The 20,505-nt window shown below is 41.5% G+C and overlaps 3 protein-coding genes across 5 annotated transcripts; all 3 read right to left on the bottom strand.

Moving 5' to 3' along the window:
* Window positions 1-904: 904 nt before the first annotated feature.
* On the bottom strand, window positions 905-6,123 carry LOC116064569 (myelin protein P0-like). Of its 2 annotated transcripts, XM_031319808.2 has the most exons (3): window positions 5,097-5,228; window positions 2,872-3,207; window positions 905-1,249 (listed from the first exon to the last, which is right to left on the bottom strand). In XM_031319808.2, the coding sequence occupies exons 1-3, from the start codon at window positions 5,152-5,154 to the stop codon at window positions 1,068-1,070; spliced, it is 576 nt and encodes a 191-aa protein (XP_031175668.1). In that variant the 5' UTR covers window positions 5,155-5,228; the 3' UTR covers window positions 905-1,067. The 2 variants fall into 2 exon arrangements, 1 of the variants encoding a protein (XP_031175668.1); XR_004895612.1 differs by lacking the exons at window positions 905-1,249; window positions 5,097-5,228 and adding an exon at window positions 5,868-6,123 and having other exon boundaries at window positions 3,079-3,207.
* Window positions 6,124-7,262: 1,139 nt separating this feature from the next.
* On the bottom strand, window positions 7,263-20,222 carry LOC116044070 (coxsackievirus and adenovirus receptor-like). The gene is made up of 4 exons (XM_035994298.1): window positions 20,165-20,222; window positions 19,150-19,509; window positions 7,739-8,092; window positions 7,263-7,612 (listed from the first exon to the last, which is right to left on the bottom strand). Exons 1-4 carry the CDS (start codon window positions 20,211-20,213, stop codon window positions 7,434-7,436), a joined length of 942 nt encoding a protein of 313 aa, XP_035850191.1. The 5' UTR covers window positions 20,214-20,222; the 3' UTR covers window positions 7,263-7,433.
* LOC116064568 (myelin protein P0-like) lies at window positions 8,957-13,954 on the bottom strand. Of its 2 annotated transcripts, none has more exons than XM_031319807.2 (3): window positions 13,830-13,954; window positions 10,254-10,589; window positions 8,957-9,625 (listed from the first exon to the last, which is right to left on the bottom strand). In XM_031319807.2, the coding sequence occupies exons 1-3, from the start codon at window positions 13,885-13,887 to the stop codon at window positions 9,444-9,446; spliced, it is 576 nt and encodes a 191-aa protein (XP_031175667.1). In that variant the 5' UTR covers window positions 13,888-13,954; the 3' UTR covers window positions 8,957-9,443. The 2 variants fall into 2 exon arrangements, with proteins under 2 accessions (XP_031175667.1, XP_035850201.1); XM_035994308.1 differs by having other exon boundaries at window positions 10,254-10,583; window positions 13,830-13,937.
* Window positions 20,223-20,505: the final 283 nt, after the last annotated feature.

Genomic DNA, 20,505 nt, shown 5'->3' on the forward strand with positions numbered 1-20,505 from the left:
GCCTGTTCCACTTCACCATCAGAGAAAACAGAAAAACATAGAAATCACATTCCTGAAATATAAGGTAATCAAAGCTAACTATCTGTGTATCTGTGAGTCTATACATTATACAGGGAATACAACTTTAATACTAAGAATAAGAATCATTCCCTGACAAAACCAAGTAGGCCTGCCTTGTTGCACCGTCCACATTTACTTCAGAACTTGACATTTTCAGCGTGTAGCTCGCTAGCTACAAGTTTGTCAACAGAGTTAGACAACGGAAACACACAGAGAGCAGACATCAGGCTACATCCTGGAAATGTACTTCCGTTGATCCAGAAGAGAGGCGCCTCATTTCTTTCATATGAAGGGCCAAAATGTGTCTGGATGGACGGCCACGGGCCAAAAATAAAAGTTGAAGGATACCGCAAATCTTCGTAGACAACCTTCCGTATGTCCCAGCACTGCTTTACATCGCCGTAATACTCTGATTAAGTACTTTCTAGCTGCACAAAATGTACGTTTCGTCGTTATCACGGTTAGGATTTCACAGCACTTTCAAAATAAGAGGGGAATAAGAATGTCAAATGTCATGACGGGCCAAACTTGGCGGCATTGATCCAGAACAACCACTTCATTAAAAAAAAATAAAAGGAAACGTTTTTATTCGTAACATATTTATTTACAGAATAAAACTCAAGAGGTGAAATAAAGTGCTGTCTAACATAGTTTTAAAGTGCAGAAAGTGAAACCTAAAGAACACCGATAAACGTTCAATTATTGGTCTGATCAACATTACTATTTCAATCGTTGCCAGAGAAACAGAGAACATTAACAAGCTTATTTAACTGTTAGGAGAACATTAACAAGCTTTCATTACAGATAGTAGAAGACATTTCAGTTAGGGTTAGTTTTCAGATGCTGAAGCTTGAGAAGTCAAAAGATGTGATGGGATATTATGAAAATCACAAACGGCTGATATGAGCGTGTTAATGGCTGCCTTATCATTTCTACAAGCTTAACTCTTATTGAACAGATTTGTCTTTTCTAAACTGTTGATTCTTTCAGCAGGAGGACTCAGACACTCAGGTCACCTCGGTGCTTTCAGCAGGAGGAGCTTTGTACGCAGGATCCTTTGTGGGACCGTTACGCCGTTTATAAATTATATAATACAAAGAGACAGAAAGAAGAATAGCAAGAAGGCCTGCAGAAACTGACAGACCGACCACGAGTCCAGGATATCCGCCCTCTTGTCCAGCTGTGGGATCTGCAGAGCAGAAAACAACAAGAGAGGAATCACTAAATCTCTTCAAGAACTCTACAAACTCGTGATGCACCAATGAATCGGCCGATGTTCGCCTCGGGGACCGCCATCGGCAAACAAGATGGCGTTCACCGATCGCGGTGGCCGATGTTTGTGGGTTTTTTTGCGGTTGGACTCGGGGAGTCCGCTAGCACAAGGTGCTACGGCAGCAATCACCAGCTTACAGGGTTGTTTCGATTGCTTAAGCACTATTTTGAAAGCGGGGACCGGTTTTTCAAAACACTACACACAATCAGCAGAACACCTCAGACCCTTTGCAAAATTAAACACTCTTACAAAAACTATACACTAATTTATAAAAACCATATTTTGTTACCATATGAAACACACACGTTTCACATGACTTAGTTCAGTTTGACCCTGTTACCCACTGCTGTCGCTAACCTAAAACACTTTTAGTAATTCTACTTCTCAGTGATTAGAGTACTGTTAATGAAGTACACAGAGAAAGTGCAAATATACAATAAGTTCACCAAACACTACACAAGACCAATGCTGCAGACTGAGGAAAATATTTATATATATATATATTTCTCTCCATGTACCCAAATCAGTCAACATTAGGGGTGCACGATTCAGAAAATGTCATGATTCGATATCGATTTTTAGGCTCAAGATTCGATTCAAAAACAATTTTCGATTTTAAAAAAACGATTCACGGGCGCCCGGATAGCTCAGTTGGTAGAGCGGACGCCCATATATAGAGGTTTACTCCTCGATGTAGTGGGCCCGGGTTCGACTCCGACCTGCGGTCCTTTGCTGCATGTCATCCCCCCCCCCCCCCCCTCTCTCCTTTCATGTCTTCAGCTGTCCTGTCGAAATAAAGGCTGAAAATGCCCAAAAACAATCTTAAAAAAAAAACGATTCCCAGTATGTAAATGTAGTTACTTTCCCCATGTGATTGCAGTAGACATACAATAAAAAAATATATATATGAATCGATTTTGAATCGGTGGAGCTTGAATCGCGATACGATGTGAATCGAATTTTTTGCACACCCCTAGTCAACATGTCAACATGGAGAATCACAACAACAACAACAACAAGTCCCAGTTTTCATACAGCTACTACAGTACTGTGTATAACACTGTTAGCTCAGCAAACAACAGACACACATAAAATACTGTATCCAGTACAGGTTACAAGTACAGTAAAAAAAATAAAAGATCTGAAAAAACTGAAAAAAAAAACAGTACAGACAATACTAGACTTACCTGTTGCATTTTGATAGTGCTTAAACCTGATTGGTTTGTCTACAATTAAGCAGCCATGTGTTTGCGCAACTGATGGCTGTGTTTCACAGATTGGCTCATAGGTCATGTGACAGTCAGTGCTTTGGAATTGCAAGGAAGTGACATCATGATATACTTCTGTGTCTAATGTAAACAAGTGTGTTTAGTGTTTTGGGCCAATGTTTTGCTCCTTGAGTGTAAGGTTTTGATAATTGTGTAATACTTTTGATTTCTGTGTGTAAGCGATCGTCAAAAACTGTTAGCCCGCGCATTAAGGCGGCCTTCTCGGCATCAGCGCGGACTTTCACAATCGTCGCGTCTCTACAAACTCACCGGAGTCGGTGACGGTCAGGTTGATGAGCTGCCTGCTCTCGTTGCCCCCTGCGATTATGACTCGACAGTCGTACGTCCCGGTGTCGTTGACGCTGACGTTCTTCAGAACAACGGACACGTCTCCGTGCCTTATCTCCGGGTCTCTCAGCTCCACCCGGCCCCGGTAACGCGGGTGCTGGTACTTCTCGTACGGCTGCTGGTTCCTGTAGAAGAAGACGTAGCCGTCGTCCTTCAGGTCGCGTCTCTTCCACTCCAGCAGAGTGACGGCGCCGTCGGAGGGAGCCCGACACCCGAGAGTAACGTCCTGCTCGGGCTTCACCGTTAACTCCTCTGGCTCTGAAACACAACGTCAGGAACTAGTTAGAACGTCAGAAGAGTTTTACGGTGAGCAGAGAGAAGTCAAACTTAGTTTACAATATTCAAAAGCTAAGACGATGTCTAGTTTCATTTATTGATATCTATATAATATCCATATACTGTCCAGGCCGAGTCAGAACAGGTATTCTACGGTGAGCAAACAGCTCAACATGAAGGAGGAGTTGTAGATTAGTGTGGAAGTAAACGTTGTTCACTCTGTTTTTGAACAGAAGATCCCGTGATGTGCCGTCACACATCAGAGATGATGTTCATCATCACATGAGAAACACAAAGTCATCAAACCTCCCACTTTGTTCTATTCCTCATGTCTTTTATTCAGTCGCCGATGTTCAGATTAAGACACAAATATCTCATCTTAAGCCCTGAGGGGAGGCTCTTCTCTTCATCAATCTCTAAATATCTTTTTTACATTTGTGAAAACAGGAAAAATATACCGTATTTTCCGGACTATAAGTCGCACTTTTTTTCATACTTTGGCTGGTCCTGCGACTTCAAAATATCAATATCAAAATATTTATAATTTCACGTTTTTAAATGTTATTTCATGCTGAAAACATCACCGTCTAAAGCCGCCAGAGGGCGCTGTAGGCTTCTGACGACTAAATGCTGCTCCGAAAAACAACTGAGAAAGAAAAGAAACTGCAGGTGACTGCAGGTAGTAAAATATGCAGCCGAAAACGGTAATCGAGCAGCAGAAAGAAAGTTTGGAGTGAGAGAGAAACTTGTAAAGGTGACTCTTACTGCTATGAAGAAAACAAAGAAAGCTAGTCGCGCGCTGAAAGCAAGATGGCCAGAGCTGGAGGAACGAGTCCACAGATGTAGATGCACGTCAACGGTGCAGTTACGTCTCCACGCCCTGGTAGTTGTTCTGTATTCTGTTGTATAGTTGAATAACTGTTAATGTGTTACGTTAACATACCGGACACCTACCGTATTCAGCCCCTTGTTCTGTGTGCTATTGTGTAGTTGAATAACTTACCTTTCCAGATTAAATGTCTGTTCTTGGTCTTGGATTTTGTGAAATCAATTTCTAAATAAATGCGACTTATAGTCCAGTGCGACTTGTATATGTTTTTTTCCTCTTCATGACGCATTTTTTGACTGATGCGACTTATACTCCGGAGCGACTTATAGTCCGGAAAATACGGTAATCCAATCTTACTTTCCCCCCTCATTTTTATTTTTTTTATTTGTGAAAATGGGTTAATTTTTGTATACAGTCTCATTTTTTTCTAAGTTTTCTTTTTTCATCTGTGAAAGAGTGTTAAGTGTTTTTTGTTGTAATTTTGGCCACAACGATGCTTTACATAAGCGTTAAGTGAATAAAAAGGGAATTCAACAATGATTCAACAACAGATTTGAAGACTTAAGAAGCACAGAACAAAATAAATGAAAGAACAACAGTCAGAGCAGATCTGAATAGTTATGTAAGATTATCTGCAGAACAGAAACTGAAAGCTGCTTCTGCATGTTTACTTCTTCTGACCCTCCTGGAGACAGTCAGTCTCTCTTTACAGAAGTGAAGTGAAACAGCTGCTGCAGGCTGAACGATCAGTCAGCATCAAAGGTTAATAAACTCCAACATGTAAACAACTCGCATGCTCTGATAGCTTTGCTAAAAAGTCTCCTGAAGATGTCCTGTAATAATCCTGCAGGGCTGCTTTTTCTGCATTATTAAACATGCTAAATGTTTGATGTTGAATTCACAGTGCGACACGTCCGGAGTGTTTTTATCAAAAACACGGATGATTCAGCTTAAAGTGTGTGTGTGTGTGTGTGTGTGTGTGTGTGTGTGTGTGCGTGCGCGCATGTCTGTGTGCACACACACAGTGACACACAGTACTTACCTTCAGAGGCTGAGAGAGGTAAGAAGAGCAGGAAAACCAGAACAGAGGAAGGTAACATGTTGGTCAATGTTGAAACCTGTAACAGCTGTTGTGGTTTTCAAGAAGGAGAAGGGAGTTCCCCTTGTCACGTGTCAGCTCACGTGGAGCCCTAACCAATCCTCTGCTGCTCCACTATGAAGCTCTGAGTCTCAACTACACACGGAGAAGCAGCACTTTCCATGCTCGACATACTGTATAAAACGTATTATTATTATTATTATTATTATTATTATTATTATTATTATTATTATATGGAAAGAAACTCCCAGAACACTGCAGGTCCACAGCGACCCTCACTTCTTTTAAATAAAGACTAAAGATTTCGGTTTGATTCTGCCTAAAAAAAAACAAACAATAGTTCATTTCCTAAACTGCATTGCAACTTTTATTCTTATTCTACTTCAGCTTGTTTTTATATTCTATATTCTCTTTAGTGATTTTTGTTTTTAAATGTATTTGTTGAATGGTCTTGCTGCTGAAATGTGCTCAATAAATAAAGCTGCCTTGCCACGTTGGGGCAGCAGAAACAACTGGTGAACATAGGCTACTGTATATATTCCTGTATTGACGTGATGCTGAAGTCTTTTATCCAAATACTACCGGTATACGTGCATGCAACCACGCAACAAGACAAGCCCGAGTGCTTTTAAACTGATAGGCCTACAATGAAACGTCAAATTCACAAAGACAAGCATCATTAACTACGATGTCAAACTGTATGCGGTTAGTCACCCTCTCATGGTGTCCCTTCTTCCTGGTTGTTGCTGCCGGAGGAGCCGCGGAGCTTTCCCCCGTCACCGAGCGCGATGTCCGGATCCATGTGTCCGTCTCTGCCGGTGTCGGGCCGGAGATATCCACCATTCTGCCTAATCTTCCATTTCACTATAACCAGTCGTTTTGGTGCCTAAACGTAACTGTCATCGCCGCAGGACAGTAACCTGTTGTCGCCTAAATTAATAAATAAATAAATAAAAACAACCGGTGAAACGACCGTCCCCTCGCGGTGCTCTGTATCCAGCTCACAGTCACCCTTTCTCGGATAAATATATTTGTATAGACCGCTGAATGCGAAGGGCAAGGGAGACGGGAGAGAGGAAGAGATTTTCGGCACACCACCGGAGGAGCCGCCGAGCTTTCCCCCGTCACCCAACGCGATTCCCGGATCCCTCTGTCCGTCTTTGTCGACATTATAATCCGCAGAGAACAGATCCATACTGTGGGGGAAATCCTCCATTTTTCAGCGGATCTCTGGTCCACTAACGTCGGTCTGTCCGTCTCCACGCTGCTCGCTATGAATGAAGACATCCGAGCATGTGAGACCTCTGCTTCTCCTCAGCCAATCAGTGCCCGAGAAAGTTTGAGGTACTCTTTTTTTTTTTTTTTTTAAACAACTTTAACAGGTAAACACTAGTCTTGCATAAAACATAGTAAGTAGCGCAAAGCCAGGTAGGGCTGCAACTAATGATTTCACATGAAATGGATCTTCATTTTCAAACAGTCCTGACTTAGAAATAGTTTTATACCGATATATGTAAACAATGAAAGACAGAAAAGCCTCTCAACGTCTTGAATTAGCTTTAAATCTGGACGTACTGCTCCTTCTCTTTTACATGTTGTGATTTGTATAGTCACAGCATGTACAAATAACAAGGTCACATGACACACAGCCATCTTCTAACTGTATACATACTGGGAACTATATTCTCAGAAGGCGAAGCACTGCTACTTCTGCTACTTGGGCGGAGTGATTTGCTCGCAGCACCTGAAGCCCTGTGGTGAGGAGCAGAGAGTTTGCCTGGAGTTCGCTCAGAGTTGGAGTAATAGAGTCACCAATTAATAGATAGTAAAAGAATAGTGACCTTGTTATTTGTACACCTTGTGACTATACCAATCACAACATGTAAACAGGAACACGTTGGCGTTATTTTGTCACTTATTTGGAGCAGTAGGCTAGATGGAGCCAGTTACCTCCAGGATCTGTGCTAAGCTAGGCTAACGGTGGGGGCGTCAGACAGAGTTACAACACGCACAGAGATGAGAAGGGTATGTATGGACTTATCTAACTCTGGGGGATACGATGAATAAGACAAAGTTCCAATAAGTCGGCGTGTTCCTTTTAAGTAATAGAACTTTGACTTGAGTAAAATGTCTTTGTACTAACAGTACTTTTACTTTATAAAAAGTATGTGGATTTCATAGAGGGAAGAGATTGGTTGAGAAAAAACAAACAGCAGATTTAAACATGACATCACACCCACAGTAAGAGGAGTCTTTAATATACAACACGTGAGAAATCAGTCAGGTGTAAAGAGCTCTGAACTGAGCGGCCGATGCTTTATAATCATCATCAGCAGACGGTCCTGATCTCTTGTCCTTAAGTCTTTTATATGTCAGGACACCAGCCACTGCAACAGTTACAACAGCTGCTGCCAGTCCAAGGTATCTGCCTCCAGGAGAGGAGTTTCCATCCTCAGAACCTGAAGATAATAAAACATATGAGTCAGTAAATGTGTGATAGTGGAGCAGTCTTCATCCTCTCTGATGTTAGAAACTACAGCTACAACCTGATACTCAGAAAAACTCACTGAGAGAGACTACCTCACCTGTAACCTGCAGACGGATGATTCTGATTGGCTCAGAGTCAATGTTGGCTCTCTTTTTCCGTCTTGAACCATCTGGTTTAACTCGACACTCGTATGTTCCAGCGTCGATGCTGTTCACATTCTTCAAAATTAAAGACACGTCTCCGTCCTTCAGCTCTCTGTCCACCAGCTCCACCCTGTCCTTAAAGGATGGATGCTGGTAGGTTGGATCCAGGTGTCCGACAATGGTTAAGAGGATGTAGTCTGGTGGCTCCAGGTCAGTTCTGGTCCACTCTGCAGCTCTGATGGAGGAATCATCAGCCTGACATGGCAGAATGACATCATCTCCAGGATGCACTGTTACCTCAATCAGGTCTGAAAAACAATAATAATAAAACTTCATGTTATTTCAAAAGACCTCAACAGCCAGGACTCTGTAGAAAAGTAATTTCACAAAATCACTAGTTTCAAAACTAATTGAGTTGTAAAATTCAATTCAATTCAATTTTAATTATAGTATGACTGTACCTCCAAGGACCCAGCTGTCAAACTCTTAAAATTTGCAGACGACACCATCGTCGTAATACTCTGATTAAGTACTTCTGTTGGAGTTTTAATAAGTATATTGGTATTTATTCATTTCACTGAAAAACAAACAAGATGAGTTGTATTTATTTTTATTTTTCTATTTCATTTCTAAATTGTTAAATTAAAATTTTTGACTTTAAATCTAGAGAAATAATTACTAGAATACGCCAACCTCCGCTCCTCCTCCTAATTAGGTCACCTTCACAGGTATAATGAGGGGCTGGATGACAGCTTGGGAAGTTCTTTTGTTTGAGTAAGAGAGGTGGACAGAGAAACAGTTTAGTGACCGTAGTACAGTTTTAGTAAAGGTTTAAGTTTCTGTTGAAAGTCAACCATGGAGAATTTATTTTTTGACGTAATAAATCTCGCATTATTTGAACGAAACGTAAGGATCTCCGTGAGTGCTTATTTACCCTACGAGTCACAATCCACCTCAAAAAGGCGACTAAGGATATAAGATGAGTGAAGCAGTCGCCACAACAGCTTCTTAGCTGCACAAAACGTAAATGTCGTCGTTATCACGGTTAGGATTTCACAGCACTTTCAAAATAAGAGGGGAATTAAGAATGTCAAATGTCATGACGGGCCAAACTTGGGCAGCATTGATCCAGAACAACCACTTCATTAAAAAAAATAAAAGGAAACGTTTTTAATCTTAACATATTTATTTACAGAATAAAACTCAAGAGGTGAAATAAAGTGCTGTGCAACATAAGAACATAGATTTAAAGTGCAGAAAGTGAAACATAAAGAAGTCATACAGAGATATGACATTTATACATTCAATCAGCTGTCTGATCTACATTACAATTTAAATCTTTGAACACTTGTATACATTCAATTATCATCTGTCTAATCAATCTATTTAGATGTTTGCCAGAGAAACAGAGAACATTAACGAGCTTATTTAACTGTCAGGAGAACATTAACGAGCTTTCATTACAGATTATAGAAGACATTCCAGTTTTCAGATGCTGAAGCTTGAGAAGTCAAAAGGTGTGATGGGATATTATGAAAATCACAAACGGCTGATATGAGCGTGTTAACGGCTGCGTTATCATTTCTACAAGCTTAACTCTTATTGAACAGATTGGTCTTTTCTAAACTGTTGATTCTTTCAGCTGGAGGACTCAGACACTCAGGTCCCCTCGGTGCTTTCAGCAGCCGGAGCTTTGTACGCAGGGTCCTTTGTGGGACCGTTACACCGTTTATAACACAGAACAGAAAGAAGAACAATAACAATAAGAAGAAAAAGGCCTGCAGCAACTGACAGACCGACCACGAGTCCAGGATATCCGCCCTCCTGTCCAGCTGTGGGATCTGCAGAGCAGAAAACAACAAGAGAGGAATCACTAAATCTCTTCAAGAACTCTACAAACTCGCGATGCACCGATGAATCGGCCGATGTTCGCCTCGGGGACCGCCATCGGCAAACAAGATGGCATTCACCGATGGCGGTGGCCGATGTTTGTGGGTTTTTTTGCGGTTGGACTCGGACTTAGACTTCGAAAACTTTAATGTCCATGAGAGGCAATTTGTTGTACAGTACATGCATATTGACACATAATCCACAACACAACCATTGAACCAGACATCTACAGCACTATTTATCTAACACAATAACATACACACATCAATAAATAGAATAGAGTAAAAAGGAGTATGTTGCACTTCCCTAAAAGGCCTAATGTCATAAATAAATGAAACTACTGCACAGTACTTGACATATCTTCCTCCCCACATCTTAATTAATTGTGTTATTGCCATGGGAATGAATTAGTTTTTTGCTCGGTTGGTTCTGAAGTTAGGATATCTATATCAAAGAGTCCACTAGCGCGAGTTGCTACTGCAGCAATCCCCAGCTTGAGCCCCGGTGAGCCCGCGCATTAAGGCGGCCTTCTCGGCATCGGCGCGGAGTTTCACAATCATTGCATCTTTACAAACTCACCGGAGTCGGTGACAGTCAGGTTGACGAGCTGCCTGCTCTCGTTGCCCCCGGCGATTATAACTCGACAGTCGTACGTCCCGGTGTCGTTGACGCTGACGTTCTTCAGAATAACGGACACGTCTCCGTGCCTCATCTCCGGGTCTCTCAGCTCCACCCGGCCCCGGTAACGCGGGTGCTGGTACTTCTCGTACGGGCGCTGGTTCCTGTAGAAGAAGACGTAGCTGTCGTCCTTCAGGTTACGTATGTTCCACTCCAGCAGAGTGACGGCGCCGTCGGAGGGAGCCCGACACCCGAGAGTAACGTCATGCTCGGGCTTCACCGTTAACTCCTCTGGCTCTGAAACACAACGTCAGGAACTAGTTAGAACGTCAGAAGAGTGTTACGGTGAGCAGAGAGAAGTCAAACAGGAAGGAGTTGAGTAGAAAGTAGGAAGTACAGTGCTAAGCACAAGTGAATACGTACCATACTATGCATCCTGATGAAGTTCCCTTGGCCTTTGGAATTAAAGTACCCCCCACATCATCACATACCCTTCACCATACCCCCACATCATCACATACCCTTCATCATACCCCCACATCATCACATACCCTTCACCATACCTAGAGATTGGCATGGGGTACTTTCCATAAAATCACCTCTCAATGCAAATCAAACCAGCTATTAGGCTAACTGAAATAAAACCATGCCAATCTCTAGGTATGGTGAAGGGTATGTGATGATGTGGGGGTATGGTGAAGGGTATGTGATGATGTGGGGGTATGGTGAAGGGTATGTGATGATGTGGGGGTATGGTGAAGGGTATGTGATGATGTGGGGGTATGGTGAAGGGTATGTGATGATGTGGGGGTATGGTGAAGGGTATGTGATGATGTGGGGGTATGGTGAAGGGTATGTGATGATGGGGGGTATGGTGAAGGGTATGTGATGATGTGGGGGTATGGTGAAGGGTATGTGATGATGTGGGGGTATGGTGAAGGGTATGTGATGATGTGGGGGTATGGTGAAGGGTATGTGATGATGTGGGGGTATGGTGAAGGGTATGTGATGATGTGGGGGTATGGTGAAGGGTATGTGATGATGTGGGGGTATGGTGAAGGGTATGTGATGATGTGGGGGTATGATGAAGGGTATGTGATGATGTGGGGGTATGGTGAAGGGTATGTGATGATGTGGGGGTATGGTGAAGGGTATGTGATGATGTGGGGGTATGGTGAAGGGTATGTGATGATGTGGGGGTATGGTGAAGGGTATGTGATGATGTGGGGGTATGGTGAAGGGTATGTGATGATGTGGGGGTATGGTGAAGGGTATGTGATGATGTGGGGGTATGGTGAAGGGTATGTGATGATGTGGGGGTATGGTGAAGGGTATGTGATGATGTGGGGGTATGGTGAAGGGTATGTGATGATGTGGGGGTATGGTGAAGGGTATGTGATGATGTGGGGGTATGGTGAAGGGTATGTGATGATGTGGGGGTATGGTGAAGGGTATGTGATGATGGGGGGTATGGTGAAGGGTATGTGATGATGTGGGGGTATGGTGAAGGGTATGTGATGATGTGGGGGTATGGTGAAGGGTATGTGATGATGTGGGGGTATGGTGAAGGGTATGTGATGATGTGGGGGTATGGTGAAGGGTATGTGATGATGTGGGGGTATGGTGAAGGGTATGTGATGATGTGGGGGTATGGTGAAGGGTATGTGATGATGTGGGGGTATGGTGAAGGGTATGTGATGATGTGGGGGTATGGTGAAGGGTATGTGATGATGTGGGGGTATTTTAATTCCAAAGGCCAAGGGAACTTTATCAGGATGCATAGTATCCTGGATCCATGAAATAACTGACCTTTCAAAATAAAAGTCTGCCTTCCTCTATGGGAATTTAACATAGGGGTGTACTGACTTATGCCCCCTGTATTTTAAATAAGAACATTTATTTATTTACAATACATTATTCATTCACAAAGGAAATTGGTGTCCTTAAAGGTTGGATTTTTCCTCATTTTTTAATTAAGGCATTAAGATCAATTTCCAAAAGATGATTTTTTTTATTCCTCTTTTAAGTCAACCTTAGCATGGGTGTACTCACTTATGCTGAGCACTGTATATATATATGTGAAGTGTGAACTAGGGCTGGGCGCTATGGAGAAAATCAAATATAACGATATTATTAAACGAATATGACAAATAATCATCAATAACAGAAACAGACAAACAAACATTGTGAAATTGAATAATAGGCGCAGTGGACAGTTATATAAAAATACAAACTCATAAAACTTCCCACTTTGATTTTATTCCTGATGTCTTTTTTTATCTGTCGCTGCTGTTCTGACCGACGTTCACATTAAGACAAAAAAAATATTTTGATCTAAAAGATAACACTACGGAACGGAAGCCCTGAGAGGCAGACGAGCATTGGTCTTCAGGCTCCTCTCTTCTTCAGGCTCCAAATTTTGAAAACAAGTAAAAGAAAAACTCTCTTTTTTTCCCACTAATTTTGTGTGTTTGTGTGAAAATGGGTTCATTGTAGTTTTCAGTCACATTTTTTTCTAAGATTTCTTTTTTTATCTGAGTGTTTGTTGTTGTCATACTAATTTCGGCCACAAGAGGGCTTTACATAAGCATAAACTTACAAAGTGGATAAAACATCTGTAAAAACAGGTGACTTTTGTATTATGAATAAAACAGGACATTCAACAGGTAGCCTTTTTTTTTTTGCATAAAAGTGTATCTGAATGCAGGAAATTAAGTCGTTGATGCTTAAAACTTCCCTGGGGGAGGACACCCAGACCCCCCACTATGATATGCCCCCCTCCTCCCCCAAAGGCAGATTCTGGCCAATAAACAGTACAGTCCACCCACTACAATACATTAGACTAAACTGGTCACTTCCCCATCAGTCAGGCACAAGATCTGACCATAATTACGGTTTTACACCAGTTGATCTCTAATCTCCAACTTAACCTGCTCCCGACCAGGTTTGGTGTTCAGGATAAGTTACCACGGCGATTGAACCCGATAACAACTAATCCACCTTCGTAGTACAGAAACCCCTGGGTTGAACCTGAAGTTAGCTCGTTAACGCCAAATCTCGCTTCATAGTACAGGCCTCTGGAGACGTTGAGCGAGTCTGGAGACTGAGAGAAGCACAGAAGCGTATAAATGAAAGGAACTTCTCAGAAAGAGACTGAAATAATAATAATTATTATAATAATAACAACAGAGTAATTATCAAAATGACTGATCTGAGAGAGAAACGCTGAGATGAGTACACAACGCAGCAAGAAGGAAATACACAATGTTGAAGTGACGCAGCTGCTGCAGGCTGAACCTGTCATGTCAACAACTCTCATGCTTTGACAGCTTTACTAAAATGTTCTGCAGCAGTTATATGATTTCTGAACATTTCTTTGCATGATTAAAAACATGCTAAATGATTTTGTTGCATTCCCAGTGCGACATGTCTGGAGTGTTTCCGTCTAAACTGAACATTCAGCTTAAAGTGTGTGTGTGTGTGCGTGATTGTGTGTGTGTCTCTGTGCGCGCACACACACACACACACAGCTCTTACCTTCAGAGGCAGAGAGCGGTCGGAGGAGCAGGAAACACAGGACAGTGGAGGACAACATGGCGGTCAATCAAATGTTAAAGTCTGAACAGCTGGTGGTGTTATTGTTTTCAAGAAGGACGTTCATCGTGTCACGTTTTCAGCTCACGTTGAGCCCTACCCAATCCTCCTCCTCCTTCTCCGACCTGAACCAATCAAACATACCAGCTACATCTGTCTCTGAGTTGAGTTGGGTCTTTTATCCAAACACTACCGGTATATGTGCATGCAACCACGATACAAGTCCGAGTGCTTTTAAACTAACACATTAAAACGTCAAAGTCACAAAGACAAGGGTCCTAATATATCTGTCTTAACCCATACATTACGCAGTTACTCACCCTCTCATGAAGTCCCTTCTTCCTGGTTGTTGCTGCCGGAGGAGCCGCGGAGCTTTCCCCCGCCACCGAGCGCGATGTCCGGATCCATCTGTCCGTCTCTGCCGGTGTCGGGCCGGAGATATCCCCCATTCTGCTTAATCTTCTGTTTTACTTCAACTAGTCGGTTTGGTGCCTATACGTAACTGTCATCGCCGCAGGACAGTCACCTTTTGTCGCCTAAATTCTTATTGCAACAGCCGATGAAAGGACCGTCCCCTCGCGGTGCTCTCCATCCGCCGCACAGTCACCTTTCTCGGAGAAATATATCTGTATAGACCGCTGAATGCGAAGGGCGGGGGTCTTTCCCCCCGTCACCCAATGCGATTCCCGGATCCCTCTGTCCGTCTATGTCGACATTATAATCCGCAGAGAACAGATCCATACTGCGGGGGAAATCCTCCGTGTTGCAGCCGAACTCTGGTCCACTAATGTCGGTCTGTCTGTCTCCACGCTGCTCGCTATGAATGAAGACCTGCGTGCATGTGAGACCTCTGCTTCTCCTCAGCCAATCAGTGCCCGAGAAAGTTTGAGCGACTCTTTTTTTTTTAGTTTTTGAAACAACTTTATGAACAATAGGTAAACACTAGTCTTGCATAAAACATAATAAGTAGCACAAAGCCAGGTAGGGCTGCAACTAATGATTTCACATGAAATGGATCTTCATTTTCAAACAGTCCTGACTTAGAAATAGTTTTATGCCGATATATGTAAACAATGAAAGACAGAAAAGCCTCTCAACGTCTTTAATTAGCTTTAAATCTGGACGTACTGCTCCTTCTCTTTTTAATCAGGACTCAAGGAACTAAAATTACAGTTTTCTCTCTTGTTGTTCTCATGATTTCACATTCATCTTCAACAGATAACGATGTAAACATCTCAGACTGAAGTCTAATAAACGTGCAGATGAATAACATATAAGTGGTGTAGTCTAGTCTTTAGTAGTGAGTATACTGTGGTTTTTCCCTACCAGCCTCATACTCGCCCGTCCCAGTGCAACACGAAATTCTTGACCTTTCCTAGTGGGTATACGGCATATACCTGCGTATCACGTAGACTACACCACTGCATATAAATACTATTTAGTCTGTTTGTCCAGAACACACAATACTTTGTGCACCTAAAAAAAACGAATGTCATTCTTTAAAATCCATTTAAAGAAGGAATCTCAGTAATGCTTCTAAGGTAAAAAAGTTCAGAAAGTGTCCTCAGCACATACAAAGCAGACTTTTATTGTTTTGTAGGATTGGTTTTTACAATGATGACAATAATGAACGAACAAACTTCTTTTTTTGTTCCTGTCTGCTGAGAGAGAAACCACAGAGAGTCAGTGAAGGAGGGAAGATGGAAACAAGACGAACACTTCCCCTTCTGCCGTCGTTTCAATCTCAATAATTATATTCGAAGCATGTTATTGATATGAGAGGAAACCAGGCAGCGTAGAGGAATCTACAAGGAGCGTGAAATACATTCACTCACAGATTATGACAAACTCTATGCTCAAACTTTGACTCTCAAAAGTTGAGTTCACAAATAATGTGAAGGGTTTCATACCAGTGGTGTTTCTTCTATATACATTTAGTTTTTATTTTATTAGTTTATTTGATAGGGACCATGCATATTTATGAACATTGTTGTATAAAAAACACCATGTAAATATGCCAGAATTAGTAAAAAATAACTACTTTTCTTCTGCAGTCCCTAGGCAGGTAACATAGGACTAACATAGAGACAGCCAGCAGTCATACAGCACTCATTCACTATACATTAAAAAGGTACACATAATGGTGACATATTGACAAAACAAAACAAAAATACATGAGGACAAATATATTGTTCATCCACCTCGTTAGGGAAATTATGATACATACTTTCCCTCTTGTTATTATTAAACTGTTTGCATAGAATAGTATTATACTGAATACTCTAAACAAGATAACATGGGAGCTATTGTCTTGTCCTTGTCTGGAGCACGGTGTGATGCTGAGGAAGGAACAGGCGCTCCCTGACTAGATAAGGGAGACGTCATCGTCTCTTACCAGGTAACAACTGACGACACCAACTCTTGTATCATGATTTATTGCATTTCACTTGTTATTATAAAAAGCAGCTGTAGAGAGCTTTTCGTTAGGTCATTGTCTGTACTATTGTGGTGCGGAGACGGCCTCCTTTGTTGGCTTCTCAAGTAAAATGAACTTTAATATATCTTCAGTGGTCTCTGTCTATTCTTGATAATGAAAATATTCTAACACACCTCTATAGAGCATTCAATTTAACAGTGAGAGTGTATGGGTGATGAAATGTGTGACAGTTAAAAGTGAGTGAGTATTTTAAAGGTGTTGAATGTAGGACCCTCTCTTATTGGGAGGGGCGAGCTATTCCAGAGTTTACCTCCTATTATTGACAATACGTTTTGTCCAGAAGTGGTACGTCTAAATTGTATCACACAGTCCTCTTTTACAGAGGACCGTGTACTACCTCTGCTCTCAAGTCTTTGGAAAAAGCCATGCAAACAATCATACTTGAAATGTTTGAAATTGTCAAAGCTTAAAAATGTATGTCTCTCTAAGATATCACAATGGTGAAATGACAATGCCTTTTCATCAAGTTTTTAGATTTTTAGTTATGCTAGTTAATGACCAGTTTATAAAACAATACTCAGTATGTGAAAATATCACAGCATATAAGAACAACTTGGCAGCTTTGGTGTCAAGAAATGGCCTAACTTGTTTACAATTCTGCAAATTGAATTTAACTTTATTTGCCACTTTTTTTTACATGGCGTCTGAATGTTAGGGTGGACTCATATATGACTCCTAGATACTTGAATTCATTAACAATATCCAGCTCCTGTCCTCTAAGGAACACATTAGAATGTGACACCTCCATGTTTGGTTTGGTAAACGCCATACAGACTGTTTTGTTGGTGTTTAGGTAGAGACATGACTTAGTGAGCCGGTCATCAATGAGAGCCATTGCAGATGTAAGTGTGGATGCTATCTCTTGGTAGTTCTTAACATGTGTAAAGATTACAGCATCACCAAAACATCTGAACATCAACATGTTTACATGCCTCTGGCAGATCATTTATATACAGTGTAAACAGGATTGGACCAATCATGGAGCCTTGGGGGACCCCTACTGGACATTCACAGATTGGGGACTTTGCATCATTAATATGAACACATTGCTTTCTGCTGGACAGGTATGATTTCATCCAGTTTAGGTCTAGGAAGACAGCACCAACATAAGAACTCTTATCTAGGTAGCCTTTAACCTTTTCCAAAAACAAACAGTGGCTGTACAGTTGAAGGTCTTATTTAGAGACAGACTCGTCCTCTATGTCCCCTGAGATATTCTGAGCTGCATCAGATGATTTTATAATTACAATAACATCAATATTCACAATGTAATCAACTCCTCAGTTTAAACCATTCAAGGTTAGTTGCTGAAATTTCAAACTAAAGAAACAACATTGCCTGTTAACAGCTTGCTGTAATATATCAGCGCTGAGCAGGGCCTGAAGTTAACTTTTTTGGCCACACAGGCTTTTTACCGAACAATTTGTTTGCCTCATAAAAGGTGAAATACAGGAAATGCACGAGCATCGTTCTTGAACTTGTTAAGAATACACATTTAAGTGCTGTCAAGTTATTAACAAAATCAATATAATTAATGACTCTTATCAAACATATATTTTTTTATCTTTTTATTTAATGATTTCCTCTGTCAGAGACAGTTATCATATACCGACTGCTCCTCAAAAAAAGGAGCAGAGACACTCCTCTTCCTCTGAGCCGTACACACGACCGTCACAGCAGTACATTTGTTCTGTACTGCTGTCGTAAATCAGCACCTCATGAAGCTCGCCGTTGTCGCCAACTGTCCACTTGGTACAAAAACGTCTTTCTTTTCTTTTCTTCAAGTCCTCCTCCTCATCTTGTTGTTGGTCGCTTGTTTCAGCCGGCCTCTTCACCCCAGTAATGCGCCACCACATTTTTAAACTCAAATCCAAGGAAATGGCAGACTTGGTTGAAATGTGAAAGAACAACAATGGTAAAAAAACAACTCTGAATCACTCAATTCTCATTGGCTGCCAAGGTGGCAGGTAGATTGACAGTTTTACCCACCAATGGCAAAATTCACCCGCTTTTGGCCCGTGGTCGGGTGTTAATTTCAGGCCCTGGCGCTGAGTACAGCAGGTATGAAGTAATGGATTACATTTGCTCATTTAATGGAGTAAAGTATTTCTGTGTTCTGCTGCTGAGTTTATATTGTCTGAACATTTCTGTGTTGGCTGCTTCATTCTGCTCTTAAAGAACATTTTAACTGACTTCTCTTTTATCTGGTATGAAATAAGTAGCCTAACTTTGATTTTTACTACGTTCATTCATTTGTTTTTCTTTAAAGCAACAGTACTTTTACTCAAGTAAAATGCTGTAGTTCTCTGAAGGTAAAGATAATTTGAAGTGAATCTCTCTTAGTCTGACCCTCCTCTGGACCATCTCATCATGGAGACCCTACAGGATCTCAGAGCTCCAGATAACACAGATCCCAGACTCATCAGGTACACAACCCCCCCTGGGAGCTCTGGGAGTTGTCAGACGGGCTTATCGGCTGATGCTTTATCATCATCATCGGCAGGTGATGATCTCTTGTTCTTATGCCTTTTATACATCAGGACACCAACCACTGAAACAGTTACAAGAAGCAGTCCAACTGATACACCTGCTGCCAGTCCAAGGTATCGGCCTCCAGGAGAGGAGTTTCCATCCTCAGAACCTGAAGATAATAAACATATGAGTCAGTAAATGTGTGATAGTGGAGCAGTCTTCATCCTCTCTGATGTTAGAAACTGCAGCTACAACCTGATACTCAGAAAAACTCTCTGAGAGAGACTACCTCACCTGGATCTGTAACCTGCAGACGGATGATTCTGATTGGCTCAGAGTCGATGATGCCTCTCTTTTTATGTCTGGAACCACCTGATGCAACTCGACACTCGTATGTTCCAGCGTCGTGTCTGCTCACATTCTTCAGAATTAAAGACACGTCTCCGTCCTTCAGATCTCTGTCCACCAGCTCCACCCTGTCCTTAAAGGATGGATGCTGGTAGGTTGGATCCAGGTGTCCGTCTCTGTATAAGAGGACATATTCTGGCTCCTCCAGGTCAGGTCTGGTCCACTCTACAGCTCTGATGGAGGGATCAGCAGCCTGACATGGCAGAATGACATCATCTCCAGGATGTGCTGTTAGCTCAATCAGGTCTGAAAAACAATTATAATAAAACTTCATGTTATTTCAAAAGACCTCAACAGCCAGGACTCACTTAGATCGTTAAAATAGGACACATGTGTTTGGTGTGGGAGCTCCGGCTCCGATTCCTACTGAGATACAGCAACCAATGTGTCCCTGAGAAGACACCGTGTGGCCTCTGACATACAGAGCAAATGTAAGTCGCTTTGGATAAAAGAGTCAGCTAAATGACATGTAATGTAATCATCAGATATGGCAGCACGATATGAACCCTCTCAGTCCAGTCACAAGATCTCTGTCTCTCTCTTTAACCCTTTTTAAAAACTACTCCGTTAGAAACAGTGTTCTCGATCACTCTTATATTTAATTAACTGAAAAAGTCAAAAACAACAATTGTTAATGATAACAAAATGACATTACACAATAATTCATATAGTCCTACATTTTGAAATATCACATGAAATATATAGGTATGTTACACTTTTTTTTTTACACCAAAATCTAGTCTCATTATCATAAAATTTTTATCATTGTCAGAACAAATTAAGTATTTTTTTTTTTTATCAAAGTATATAATTAATCCTTGTTTCAAACACATTCACCATAACAACACAGGTCAGAAATAAAGTCTTCATGAGTCTTTTCACAATCAAAGCTGATATTTACCAGAAGCTGCTTCAGACAGAAGGACCAACAGGAGCAGAAATATATCCATGAGAGCTGAGAGAGTCATGAAAAGCTCAGGCTACAGTATATATATACTGGTTTACTGTGAGGCTGTGGGCCATGTGCAGAAGTGCAGAAGTGGGATGATCTCACTGCAGCTCCACTAACAAGAAAGCAGTCAGGGCTTGGCTCTCTGCCAATGTTTTCTGTGTCACAACAGAAACTCCCTAAATCTGCAGCCCTCTCTGAGCATCTTGTACAGATCTGGGATTTAATTCTTAAAGAATCCATTCAGTCAGAGTAGGAACAGGCTGTCAACTTTAAAATAAATAAAAATAAAT

Source organism: Sander lucioperca, chromosome 17, assembly GCF_008315115.2.
Source record: "Sander lucioperca isolate FBNREF2018 chromosome 17, SLUC_FBN_1.2, whole genome shotgun sequence".
In the NCBI taxonomy this organism is placed as follows: Eukaryota; Metazoa; Chordata; class Actinopteri; order Perciformes; family Percidae; genus Sander; species Sander lucioperca.

Excerpts from the sequence above, each read along its gene's own strand:
- LOC116064569 (XM_031319808.2), bottom strand. The coding sequence starts at position 5,154 with ATGTTACCTTCCTCTGTTCTGGTTTTCCTGCTCTTCTTACCTCTCTCA. Across the intron at positions 3,208-5,096 it reads ACCTCTCTCAGCCTCTGAAG|AGCCAGAGGAGTTAACGGTG; the intron begins GTAAGTACTGTG and ends GTTGTGTTTCAG. Across the intron at positions 1,250-2,871 it reads CCTGACCGTCACCGACTCCG|ATCCCACAGCTGGACAAGAG; the intron begins GTGAGTTTGTAG and ends TCTGCTCTGCAG.
- LOC116064568 (XM_031319807.2), bottom strand. The coding sequence starts at position 13,887 with ATGTTGTCCTCCACTGTCCTGTGTTTCCTGCTCCTCCGACCGCTCTCT. Across the intron at positions 10,590-13,829 it reads ACCGCTCTCTGCCTCTGAAG|AGCCAGAGGAGTTAACGGTG; the intron begins GTAAGAGCTGTG and ends GTTGTGTTTCAG. Across the intron at positions 9,626-10,253 it reads CCTGACTGTCACCGACTCCG|ATCCCACAGCTGGACAGGAG; the intron begins GTGAGTTTGTAA and ends TCTGCTCTGCAG.
- LOC116044070 (XM_035994298.1), bottom strand. The coding sequence starts at position 20,213 with ATGGATATATTTCTGCTCCTGTTGGTCCTTCTGTCTGAAGCAGCTTCT. Across the intron at positions 19,510-20,164 it reads TCTGTCTGAAGCAGCTTCTG|ACCTGATTGAGCTAACAGCA; the intron begins GTAAATATCAGC and ends ATTGTTTTTCAG. Across the intron at positions 8,093-19,149 it reads TCTGCAGGTTACAGATCCAG|ACCTGATTGAGGTAACAGTG; the intron begins GTGAGGTAGTCT and ends ATTGTTTTTCAG.